Source organism: Priapulus caudatus, unplaced genomic scaffold, assembly GCF_000485595.1.
Source record: "Priapulus caudatus unplaced genomic scaffold, Priapulus_caudatus-5.0.1 Scaffold370, whole genome shotgun sequence".
NCBI classification, from domain to species: Eukaryota; Metazoa; Priapulida; class Priapulimorpha; order Priapulimorphida; family Priapulidae; genus Priapulus; species Priapulus caudatus.
This window is the reverse complement of record NW_014577431.1, coordinates 483,857-497,350: the sequence shown is the minus strand read 5'-3', so window position 1 is coordinate 497,350 and position 13,494 is coordinate 483,857. Positions and strand designations below refer to the sequence as shown.

The following is a 13,494-nucleotide window of genomic DNA, read 5'->3' as shown; positions in this document are numbered from 1 at the left end:
GCATAACATACATAACATACATACATACATACATACATACATACATAACATACATACATACATACATACATACATACATACATACATACATACATACATACATACATACATACATACATACATACATACATGCATACATATATACATACATAATGAACTAAAACTATAACGGAATTTTTACTCACCAAGAGATTTTCCGGTTTAACGTCTCTGTGGACGATGTCTCGTTGATGTAAGTAAGTGAGAGCATTGGCAATATTATTCACCATTTTTGCTGTCGTAATCTCATCAAATCTTGTTCGATTTGCTATCGCATCGAATAGATCTCCACCCTTCAACAACAAGACGCACAGACATTCAGTATGAGAAACATAAAAGGTATTCGGCGATATGGGAAAGCTTGGACCATCCCTACAGGACGCAGGTCTATTACACTATCCAATGCGGGCTCGACGAGTTTATCACCGAATGCCATTGAGCTGTGAATGTAGCGATTAAGCAGATAGCTTTTTTTAAAGAATGCATTAACGGGAGAGATCAATTGTATCACATGGCCCACTATGTAGCACTGGTGTCATGGAGGTTCTAACAGCTCCGCTTTTCGACAGACCTTTGATGTGGTAATATACCATAGTTATCCACCAAGCCATCCTGATTAGTCGACAACTATTTGTAAATGCTCATTTATATATGCAATGCGTTTTTTATGGGCATTATAAATGATGTAGACGGCTCATTATTATAATCGGGATAATTTATATGACAGCACGCAATCTGAATTTTGTTGGCTATATTATATACCCTGATCGTGAGTTTTATCAATACTGACAATATCTTTTTGCCGTACGTCTGTATATTAACCGCTCAGAGAAATTCCGGTTTATGGAATATCATAAATTCGACTGATTCAGTTTTACCTGGAATATCCCATCGCCATAACCAATTTTGTGAAGTCCCCGGGGAGGGCGTCATATTATAAAAAGAAGGATGCAGCGTAATTCCAACTAAAATTGATTTATTTTAATAACTTGCCAATTAAATATAATTGTACGACTATGTTCAATGATAAAGATAGCTCTACTATCTCCATCCTGAATATTGTCATCTTCTTGTTAGACCGTTGGGAAACACAGGTAGTTGGTGAAATTCCTCTATGTCGCTCGGTTGATTGCCTTCTACTCCGTGTCCTTCCATGTGTAGTCCTTCTTCTTAAGTTCAGCCTCAGCGGAAATCAACATTGTACCTCAATAATTTTCGGACGGAGGTCCCCTTTTTTGGGCAACTTAAATAAATAACCTTCACGCCATTTGTCTGGTACTTTCCCCGTCATCCAGACCTGGGTACAGACTGTGTGTAGCATGTCTGCCTCCATGTCGACATCGACCTTAAGGGCTTCAGGTTGGATGTCGTCAGGACCTGCGGCTTTTCCGTCTTTCATGCGGCTTTTCCGTCTTTCATGCGGCTTTTCCGTCTTTCATGCGGCTTTTCCGTCTTTCATGCGGCTTTCCATTGTTTCAGCAATTGAATGGATTTCTGGATCTCCATTTTGCTGCGGTGCTTCAGGTCTACCTAAAGTTCTTCTTCAGCGGGGAGTATCTCGTCCAGTTCTTGAAGGGTGGTTGGATTGTTAAGAACTTCTTTAAAGTGTTCTGCCCATTGTTTTAGCTGGGCATCCTTGATAGATCTGTCCTGGGCTGAGTATTTCTCCGTAAGCTATCTTGTAGTTGTGTAAAAATCTCTGAGGGTTGCTTTGGCGATTGCTGTCTCTGCTTTTTCTACAAGGGACGCGATCCGATGTCCGATGATCCGGCGAAACCCATGTGGCCTTTTGGATCCACTTATGTGTAAACAGGGTCCAACCAACCGCTAACTCGTTAAGCGCACAGCAATTCAGGAATTGCTTTCCATTTTTCTTTAGATTTACTAATCTATGTACCTACCTATATACATATAATTTGGTCGTATCCGGTGTTGTCGGTACATGCTTTTGCATTTAAGTCATTTAGAAGAAGTGTAAATTCTCTGTTCCTTCTCTTGTCTAAAATGCCATGTAATTGAGAATAGAAGTGTTCATTGACTTCCTCGTAGGTGTCGTTCGTTGGTGCATAACATTGCACAATACGAGTGGTGATCTTTGGCTCTTTTGTGTGGAACCGCGCTGTAGCAAAGAGGTGACGTTACCGGTTGCAAAGTGAATTTGTTGTAGAGATGAAGAAGGAAACCTCCAAAGTTCAAGCAGTTGTATTTAGCGAATAGTATTATTGTTTCTCAAAAGCCGCACCACTGTGCGTGCGCACAGAGGCACGCATTCGCGTGACCCGCACACTCCCGTCCGTTTCTGTCCCTCTTTCCACCAAGAAACCTTCATTTATACGTTTTTAGCTAACAAAGAACTCAATTGTACGCGCGGTAATCACATTTGCTGTGCACATGCATAACAACTGATTCTCACCCGTTTCTCGTCGCTATTATCTACACTACATCAAACGCGCTGCCGCCGACTAACCCATTATGCAAACACCGTCGCGACATTTTTAATCACCCAACTACTCTTTCCAACATCTGCAGACCACACTTTACATTACCTTCCTTTCTTCCAAGACGATGGCTTCTTTAAGTATATATATTTATTTATTTATATATATATATATATATGCTTACTCAACATCATGCTTCAGCTTACAACATCTCTGCATCCTAAACCGCAGGATTCACAACTAATAACACATAGCCATTTACCCACAAAATTCATATCTTGCTCAATCTACATTCACTATGGTCCCCGATACTAGAACCTGCTTGCTTATACGAACGCTGATTGCTTACTCTTATTGCTATGATTGCTTATACTTGTGCTGAGCTCTATCATCCACCCGGCCAGGCGATGTCTCGCTCCAAACGTTCGAAGGACTTGACCTCTGCCATTCCGGAGAACGAAGACGACGAGAGTCATCTCCTAGGCATGGAGCAACGACTAAAGGCGTCCATAGAACGTGTTGAGGCACAGGTGAGACATTCTATAGAGAATGAAATAGCCCCCATGCATAAAGAACTAAACGAGATTAAAATCAGTCAATTAAGAGTTCCTCTCCTCTCAATACGAGGAAACTAAGCTACACCTAGAAAGAGCCCTTAACAGAATGAAAGTAATTGAGGAAGAAAACAAAATCCTAAAATCAACGGTAAATACACTAGAACGCAACCTTAATGCAACCAATGCTACGATTAACGATTTAGAACAATATGGCCGCAGGGACACCATCGAAATCTCTGGTCTACCTCAAACTGAAAATGAATCTACAAACAATCTGGTGGTCAGAGTAGCGGAGCATATGAGGGTCAACGTAACGACTGATGATGTCAGCGTATCCCACCGACTCCCTAAACCCCGGTCAGGAGCTAACCCTGCCATTATTGTAAAATTTGTACGCCGCAATGCTAGAGATAAGTTTTTTGCTGCCAGGACATGCGGGTACAGCCAATGATCTTGACTTTAGTTCGAATATCCATGTGTTAAATGTATCAAACCATCTAAAAACAATCAGGACTGCCTACTATGTGACATATGTCTTAACTGGTGTCACCTAAAATGCACTCAGCTAACAAGGATAGACTTTATTAGACTCTCAAATGATGAAAGATTTTACTGCAATGCCTGTATTGACAACATAATCCCCTTTCAAAAATTAGATAACGATGATCTCCTTGACCTATATAACGACCACACGTCACTTCTAAAACTTTTTTAGCTACCCTCATTAAATCTTTCCCCTGCTCTTTGTGCTACAAAAGAGGATGAGCATGACCCAGACCAATATTTACTATAAGGAACTAGCTTTTACTATAGCCTTTACACGTGCTCCATTTAGTAATGATTGTATTTGTTGTTTTTTGTTCACGGATTTATAATCAATGTGTGATTGTATATAACTTGTATTTATGCGTCTTATGCACAAATAAATTTCTTGAATCTTGAATCTTGAATCTATATGCTATAAGCAAAGTAAATCACAATATTAAGAAATAATAAAAATTAGCGGACTGCACCACAATGATTACGATCTATTTAAAATATGGGTACCCATACTCAATCATTTCTATATATGCTATCGATATGTAACAACAACAAACACTGTTCACTCATTTACTGTATTAACATGCCTATTAGATGTCATAACAACATGTTCCTAACTAAATGTACTCTGCCGTATATATTCAGCGTCACATTTTCCCCAAAATAACTAATCATCTGTGCTTGCCATTACCGCGTCGCCAACCTTCTATAGTATCCAACTATACAACTGTGCATAACTAGATATCATACGATTATCTACTGTGTCTTCATATATACGGCGTGATTGAACGAATCCGAATATCGTTCAGGTTCACCCTAGTATCTTAGGGTGCTTACACATCGAGCGTATCTATATTATGTTATATGTTATATTATATATCTTATCACACATTATGTGGAGGATTCCCAGCGTATATATGCTGCCACAGAAATCCCACGCAGTGCTTCTCTCGGACCGTGTACGCGACTTGTCTTTACAGAGACATAACTTTAGCCGCGTATGCTAACCTCTTTTCCATGCGTTAAACATGACGCGTGACGTTCGCGTAGGGCCCTCTTCGCCCTTTATCACACGCGTGCCACGACTATCTATCTTAGCCCGTGTAACGCTCTCTATTCTTTATGCACCCTATAACGCGTCTATTGTGGCACAAACCGTCCGCGCTTCACTTACATAAATGTGCAACAGGCAATATCGTCAGTATACTTAGCAGTCAGGCGAGAGTAAACAGCGTTAGCACAGAGAAATCTATTTAGGAAAATGCATCACTTACCACGGCATTATATCTTCCTCTTCTTTCTTCTAGCTTCTTCTCTCGGCTTTCGTGGCTTTCACGGCATCTGTCTGTTTCGGCGTTTTGGCATTGCCTTCTCTGTTCGGCTCGCTCCTCTCTTGACTTTTGTGCGTTGAAACTTCTTTGTGTGCCTCGTGACTCCCGTAAATCGAATTTAGTGGTACCTCGCGTCGGCAGCAACCTTTCTTTCTTCACGCTGACTCACTCAATAGTTATTTTCCCGTAGCCTACCGCTCTCTCTCTCTCTCTCTCTCTCTCCGTCTTTCCTCCGTCTCTCTCTCTCTCTCTCTCTCTCTCTCTCTCTCTCTCTTCCTCCGTCTCTCTTGCTCTCTCGTCCGCTCTCCTTTTCTCTTTCTCCAGTCTTCTTGCCCGTGGTGTACCCACCGACTCTTTCTGTGTCTTCTTCTTTCTCCATCTTCCTTGCGTAGTATCTTCCGTGGCTCCGTGGCTCGTGAATCGTTTGTAGTAGTAGCATCCTGTGTTATGTCCGCAAACCCCGTTCGAACTGTCGACGGCACCAAACATGTAACGACGATGTGACGTTACTCATTGCAAAGTGGATTTGTTGTAGAGATGAAGAAGGAAAACTCCAAAGTCCAAGCAGGTGCGTTTAGCAAATAGCAAATAGCAAAAGCTGTCAAGTTCCTGGCTGAGATTGGTTCCCATTCTAAGAGTGTCTTTGTTGCCCGAGGTGCAATCATTAAACCTACGCCTACGGTGTGAGGTGCATCTCCTTCCTCGTGTCGTCAATACAGCAGGAGGTGACCACTTGGGAGTCGTTTCTCACCGCACTTGCCCCGTGGTTTGATATCGAGGTGTCCTTCTCCAGCCCAAGGGGGCAATTCCGTCATTTCGTCTGGCACCTCGTTTTTGGTGCTTACCGGCTTTGGTGGCCCTACCAGGAGACGAATCTCCCGCCGGCATTGCTCTCAGAGTCGTTAGTACACGCAATCCCTTCCACCATGAGAAGGGCACGGACATTAGAACGGCACAAGGCTCATTGTACACGGGTAAATATACCTCCACTGAGGTTAACCCGCTCAATATATAAGGTTAAACACACCTCATCTATCTCCATCCTGGAAAATGTACAACGATAAAAATGTGCCCACTATTTCCATACTGGATAATGTATAATATGTATAAACATACCTCCACTATCTCCATAACGAGAACTATGCTGTCATCAGTTGTGTAATGTTCGTAGAGTTTTATGATGTTCGAGTGATTGCAGCTCTTCAGTATCTCTATCTCATTGCCGACGATCAATTTCCGTCCTGGTTATAAACAGATATCCGATTAGATTGTGGAGGAGAAAGTACTCGCGTATTGTGTTATACCCCGTACAGACTACGAATTTGATATGGTATTAAACTAGCGCGCGCCAGGCTCGCGCTAAATATTTGCAGTGTGTACACGCTATCCCTACTAAACAGCGTTCCGTACATCCTACTAAACATGAACTCCTAACGTGCTACTCTCTTAACTCTTCTGGGTCTCAGTTCTGCCTATGATACTGTGGACCATGGAATCTTGCTTGAACGTTTAATCACAAAACTTGGTATTAGGGGAAAAATGTTCGACTGGCTTTCATCTTGCTTGTCTGGACGTAGTCAGCGCATCTTGTTTGATGGGGCCCTATCTGACAAATTCGACTGAAATTTTGGAGTCCCTCACAGGATCTGCTTCGGTCCGGTTCTTTTCGTAGTATATGCATCTAAACTCTTCGATATTGTTAAAGCCCACTTACCCGACGTCCACTGTTTTGCTAATAACGACACACAGCTGTATTTCTCTTTTAAGCCTGATAGTGGACCAGATCAAGTATAGAAACTGTGTCGGCTATCGAAAATTGCATCTACGATATAAGGAAATTGATTGTTGAGGACAAACTTAGAATGTGTGTGTGTGTGTGTGTGTGTGTGTGTGTGTGTGTGTGTGTGTGTGTGTGTGTGTGTGTGTGTGTGTGTGTGTGTGTGTGTGTGTGTGTTGTGTGTGTGTGTGTGTGTGTACGCAACAAGCGGGCCGGACCGGGTGCTAAATCGCAATACGCATGCGCATAGCCTTATCTTGGTCACGTAAGTGTACGCTTGATCGATGTCTGCGGGGTGCCGTGGCGAGCTGAACAGAGACGATAAAAGCAGGATCAAATATGCAGTCTGTACACTACCAATTAGCGCGCGTCAGGCCCGGGCTAATTAATTTAGCCCGTGCCTGACCCTGCTATCAAATTCGTAGTCTGTATCGGGTATTAAATGCTGACGAACCGAGACCCACGCGCACGCTCGCAGGCACATAAGCGCACGAACACAAACACACATCACACAGACTCACGCTCGCGCATGTAGTTACCTCCGCCAGGGGCTTGGCGAAGGTTATGTTTTCACCGGCGTGTCTTTGAGTGTCGGTTTGTGTGTTTGTGGGTTTGTGTGTTACCATGCACGTTTCAGTTCACTTCCGCTAGGTGCGCTGGCTGTAGACTTACAGACACGCAACCACAGGCTAAGGGACAACCACAGTCCTCCCCCCACCTGCACGCTCGCACTAATCCGGATCCAATTAATTATTTAATTAATTAATTAATCAATTAATTTTTCCACTTAATTATTTAATTAATTAATGAAAAAATTTACATTGAGAGAATTCAGCTGCTTTGGCGGAGGTCTGTGTTCTCCGAGTGCTCTAGTTGCTTTTAGTTTAGTTGTGCCCTTTCATTGGTGTAAAACATATGTTTCGACATTGACGCATCAATCAGTTTATACCAATACCATTTCTATTATATTTCCTTGTCATAAAATAAAGTAGCAACTAAATTTTGTTTGGTTTTATACCAGTTTTGGTTAAATTTACACTCTCACCTTTTATCTTCTCCTTGTCGATTATCTTTAAGGCAAACTCTTTCCCTGTGGATTTCTCAATCACCTTTCTCACGATTGCGAAGTTTCCTTTTCCAATTTCGTTCCGTATTTCGTAAAACTCATAGAGTTGTTCAATCTTTTCAAGGTGCTGTGGGAGGTTTTTGCGGGTAGGACCAGTGTCCGTCTGTATTGAATCAGTGTCATCCAGGACGAAGTGCAATGGTTCTGTCGTCCCGCGAGACACAGCCGATGGTCGTACTCTTTGTTCATCCTCTATGCACACAGAGGCGGCAGGCGTCAACAGCTTTTTTGAATGATCTTCTCTCAAGTTCTTGGAAGAATTTTCTTGTATGTTATTCTTGCCGCCAATTTCTGGGTTGGAAACTGTATCATTTACGGCTATATCAATAACGGTATTGGTCATAGCTGTATCGGAAACTGTATCGACGACAGCTGCATCCGAATCTTTATCAATCCCGACTGTATCGGAAACTGTATCGACGACAGCTGCATCCGAATTTTTATCAATCCCGTCTGTATCGGAAACTGCATAGACGTCAGCTGTATCGCCGATTTTGTCAGCCACGATTCCATTGGAAACCGTGTCGATCACAGATGTAGCCAAAGTTGTATGGGTCGCAGGTGTATTGGAATTTGTATCGATGACAACTTTATTGCAATTTTGATCAGCCACGACTGTTTCGGAAACTGTTACATTATCAGCTGCTGCAATTAACTTTGAAACAGCACAATCCTTATCGATCTTATTATTTTTATCCGCGACAAAGTCTTTAGAGGTCAATTGACCTGACGGTCTGTCTATCATGTCTTGATGTTCTTGTGGCAACTTTTCTTTTTCTTCGCGCCGCTTCTCTTTGCTCTCGGCAACACCTTTGTCTTCCTGCGCATTAGCATCGCTGTCTTCGTCCTTACTAGCGACGTCTTTATAGCCAATTTTACCTTCTGGCTTACAGTTTTGCCTTTTGTCTACGTTAGACTGCACGGCACCGTCACTGTTTCTGCTTTTCCCAGCTTCGTTCTCTGCTGTGAGTGAAGTCGGTGTGTCATTACGGCTCTTGTGGGCGTCTGTCAAATTGGGCAGCTTCATTGTTGTATCGCAGTCGTCGACATTCTGTCTGCCTTCGCCGTCGGGCAATAAGTCGTAATCCAGGCTACTGTTAGTATCACTGATCGTATTCTGAATATCGTCTGCGGGGTGCTCGTAGGTTTTGTCGCTGTCGTCTCCCACGCTCGCGTCGTCGTGTTTCAGCACACCTCTGTTAACGGCCGGATTCCAGTCCGTGGTTTCCCCCGACGACTTCCTCGATGTAGTGGAGTCGTCGTTAAGGGAGTTGTTCTCCGCCGACTTCTGGCTGTTCGTGTGTTCGCTTTCAGGAGTCACAGCGTTCCGCACAACTTCCCCTTCGTTGATGAAGCGAACGTTCGGCAATTGCTTTCCGGTGTTCATAACGTTTCCGTTTGTCGAGGGAGAATCACTCGTCTTTAGCGTCTCCTCCCACGCAATTCTCGGATCCAATGCAAGTTGAACGGAGTCGAGTTTTTTTGTGTTTTTAGCGATAAGTTTCTCCTTTCCCTTGCCCTTCTCTTTGTGGACTCGCTTATCCTTGTCGGTGCATTTGGGAAGTGCTACTTCGCTGGCGTGCGATCCTCGAACTAATCTCGCCGTCTTTGCTCGCAGGCGAGTATTCGTTCTGACGTCACACGAGAGACGAGGAGTCACATTTGTTGTGTTCGTCGACGCCGTCGCTAGCGGCTGTAACTTCTTACTCAGCGGCAATGTCCGCGCGCCAGTGTTAAACTCTGGAGCCGTGCCGGTGTCCGACGGCTCCTTACGCAGTAAAGCTTTGTTTCCGTTGGCCCGTTTTCGTTGCCATTCGGCCAGGAGACTCTTCAGCGATGGTCTCCTCGGTAGCAGCTCCTCTAGAATGCCGACCATCACGGACGCGTCTACCTGTGCGCTATCACATGCGACGAACAGGTCGTCGGTGCGCAAGAACGCCGCAAACGTTTTCACTGATTTCCCGCGTAAGGTTAGAATTGACGTCACGCGCTTATCACCGAGGGATTCGCGAATGTCATTGATTATTCGATCGATGCCCTCGCGGCTTGCCGGATTCAATAGGATCGATACGGATTTCCTTGGAGCCGGAGAATGCTGGATAACAATAATGTTTTTTGGTCGATTCGAGTAAATAGAATGCGGACCATCGGAACTGCTGCTGGCGATGTTATTGGATTGTTCTAGGGAGCTATTGATGCTAATTGGCTGCAGCTTGCGTGTTGTTGATATCTTGTTTAGACCGAGTCTGCCGCTTACTCCGTTATTTATACGCTTCCCTTTGCCGTTTTGATGGCTACTGTTTGCCATGTAGCCACCATGTTTGATTGTGTTAGCGGGTGCCTCTCGTGCTGCAGCATTCCCTGTTAAAAACAAATACAGATAGATTGTAATATGATGTGATTATTACTGTTCATTAAAAAAAATTCTGTACACGCACACGTGCACACTCGCGCAGCCAGGCCCACACGCACCCACGCACCCACGCACGCACCCACGCACGCACACACGCACTCACGCACGCACGAACGATCGCACACACCAACATATACGCATGGCCGAATGCCCCTTTCGCCGCATTAAGTGAATGTGGGGTCGTATGACCGACCGTCGAAAATATGGCAGAAGACAATCACTTATGCGACTGTAATGCAACTTCTAACGAATGATGATTATATTTAGTTCGATGCTGCTACTGAGTACAATTTACCGCGTATGCCCTACGGTCTTCACCTGCGTGCGGTGTCTCCTCACATTTCAGAGTGAGTTTTTCATATTACTGCGCTGGCGGCATTGACAGTAATCGTGGGTAGGAAATTTGGTCTGCCGCAAATTCAAACTAGAATCTGGTTACGATCCCACCCCTTTTCTCCTTCCATCTTTTCCCACAACTTTGTTTGTATAATAATTAAGTTGTCAGCTTGTTCTAACGCTTATTCTGTGGGCTTAGGTATGTGGGCTTACAATTAGAATATGGTTAATTCGATTAATGGTTGTGAAGTCTAGCGATAGCTCGCAGCGCATTTTAATATAGGGCGCGCTAATGACGTTACATTACACACTTGCTGTTACGCAAGCAATGCCAATAACTATTGTAGTGGTCGGAAAACACGATAACGGTTAAGAAGACTGATTGAAATACCTACTTTAAAATTAATGCCGAAGCTTGTACAACCAGAGTGCTTGAGAGACCATATACATAATAATTTGCTCATATATACCTGCCCATAGGCGTCATCTATCAAATAAAATGGTCACTCACCTACAGCCCTGAGTGTATCGCCAATGCTAGGCCTAACCATTATACAAACGCAGTGTGCCTCGAAATTATCGTGAATAATTAATGACAATGTTAACTTATTTATCTATATAATAAGTTTGCAGGGCGGTTCTGCAGAGAAACATACGTTCACTCCCCGGATACCATTAATACCTTCAGACTCAGACTTTTCATTTTAGTTTCGCCGTGTAAGTTCCCAACCCGACCTAACTTTACCATGACTATTATCGAAGCCTAATGCAAGACGTTCAAACACATGGGCATTGATTTAACATTATTACTCTTTACCCATGGCATCTATATACATCAAGTTATTCAGCCGAATTAGTCCGTACTCGCATAACCAAAAATACATGATACAAGATTGCGTGGCACAGGTTTGCTGTTGATCCTAAGCGCTGTGCGCGGATGAGACGCGCAGTTCCGCGGGATATGCGCACGCGACCGCGGGGATGTTCAAGTATGAAGCGCTGTCCGCAGTGGAGACGTGCGCCAAATTCAAGACCCAGCGCACGTCTCCACAGCGGTCAGCGAATGGTCTGTAGTTTTAGAAGATGACAATGATTATATATTAACGATATTGTAGGAATTGGAGATTATAAAACAGTAACAAAAAGCGCTCAGTTATTCTCCAGATTAGCTGAATCAAAAAGATTATAATTTTATAATTTATGATTATAATATGATCAAAACAAATACAATGGTTATAAAATTCACAAACAAAGAAAGGAAAGAGAAGGAGATATTAATAGGCAACCAAGTAATCAAAAAAAGCACCAACTATTCATACCTAGGGGATTTAATTAATGATATAGGAGATTATAACGATATGATAAGAGTCCGAACTGAAAAATGTAGGTTCATGATGAGGGAAATATTATCATGAGCAGACGAGCATAATTATGGAAATCATACTATAGAAGCAAGAGTAAAATTATACGAATGCACAGTTTTACCTTCCTTCCTAAATAACAGTGAAAGATGGACTAACTTAACTAAGGAAGAAGTAAATATGTTGGAGGATTTCCAAAATGAGTGCCTGCGCAAAATAATAATCACGCAGAAAACCTAGCGAAAGGCATTAAAAGACGATGAAAACTCCAAGGAAAGATACGGATAAATTAGTAAAAATAACATAGTTTCTATACGTAAATCGTGGTAAATACATATAAAAACGCATTATTTTATTGAAAATCCCCATATTTACTTATAAAACATCCAAGAGATGGCGCTGTGGCATGTAAACATTAGCTCCGAACCAGAACATTGTGTGTTTTATTGAATTGTTCAATGAATGACGCACTCGTTCACTTCCGACAGCGAGTGAAAATGCAGAAAATTTTCCTGTTCGATGCGAAATGCATCGACCAGGCATTTCATTATTTACGAAAAGTAAACAAGCTGGGGAAAGGAACCGGTCACGTCGGTGACGCCCCATTTACGCCCCATTTATGCCCTGAAGAAGGTATTTTCAGAATCACCACGTCTGGGAGGTGGTTCTGGCTGAAACAAAAATTTAGAAAAGTTAAAAAGTTAAAAATTGATAAAAATTCTATTCATCAATAGATGGCGGTGCGTACAGATTAACATCACGTACGTGTGAATCCATTCTGTATACCTTGAACGGCGCAGTGGCCTAATCGCTAAAACATCCGTCTCCTACACCGGGATTCCGGGTTCGAGTCTCAGCTGGGGAACTTATTGTCCCTTTTTTCCATTTTTTTCCCTTTACCTACCGCTTTAGTATGTATTATTTTTACTTTTTTACTTTTTTATTTTATTTTTTTATTTTTAATGTCTTTTATCTTTTGATTTCTTATTATTTTTTACTGTTTGGGATGGGATGGGATGGGATGGGATGGCATGCGATGGGATATGGGATGGCATGGGATGGGATGGCATGGGATGGCATGGGATGGCATGTGACGGGATGGGATGGCATGGGTTGGGATGCGGTGGGATGGTATGGGATGGAATAAGATGGGATGGCATGGCATAGGATGGCATGGTATGGCATGACATGGTATGGCATGGCATGGGATGGCATGACATGGGATGGCATGACATGGGATGCGATGCGATGCGATGCGATGAGATGGGATGGGATGGGATAGGATATGGGATGGGATGGGATGGGATATGTGATGCGGTGCGATGGGATGGGATGGATGAATTGATGGATAGATGGATGGATGGATGGATGGATAGATGGATGGATGGATGGATGGATGGATGGATGGATGGATGGGATAGCATGGATAGACTAGGATAGTTTCGTATTTTTTTTGAAATATTTCCTTTGGTAACCAAGCGGTCCACGCACAGTAACAGCCCACTGCGATTTCCCCGGGCAACGCCGGTATGCGCTGCTAGTGGCTTTATATATAGCACTGTTCACGCGTTGGGAC

General features: G+C 43.2%; 1 protein-coding gene across 1 annotated transcript; it reads right to left on the bottom strand.

The window, feature by feature from the left end:
- Positions 1–8,124: 8,124 nt before the first annotated feature.
- Positions 8,125–9,195, bottom strand: LOC106809631 (clumping factor A-like; the record flags this gene model as incomplete). The annotated part of the gene is made up of 1 exon (XM_014812795.1): positions 8,125–9,195. A coding segment is annotated over exon 1 (1,071 nt), but the record flags the coding sequence as incomplete, so codon positions are not given.
- Between the last annotated feature and the right edge of the window lie 4,299 nt (positions 9,196–13,494).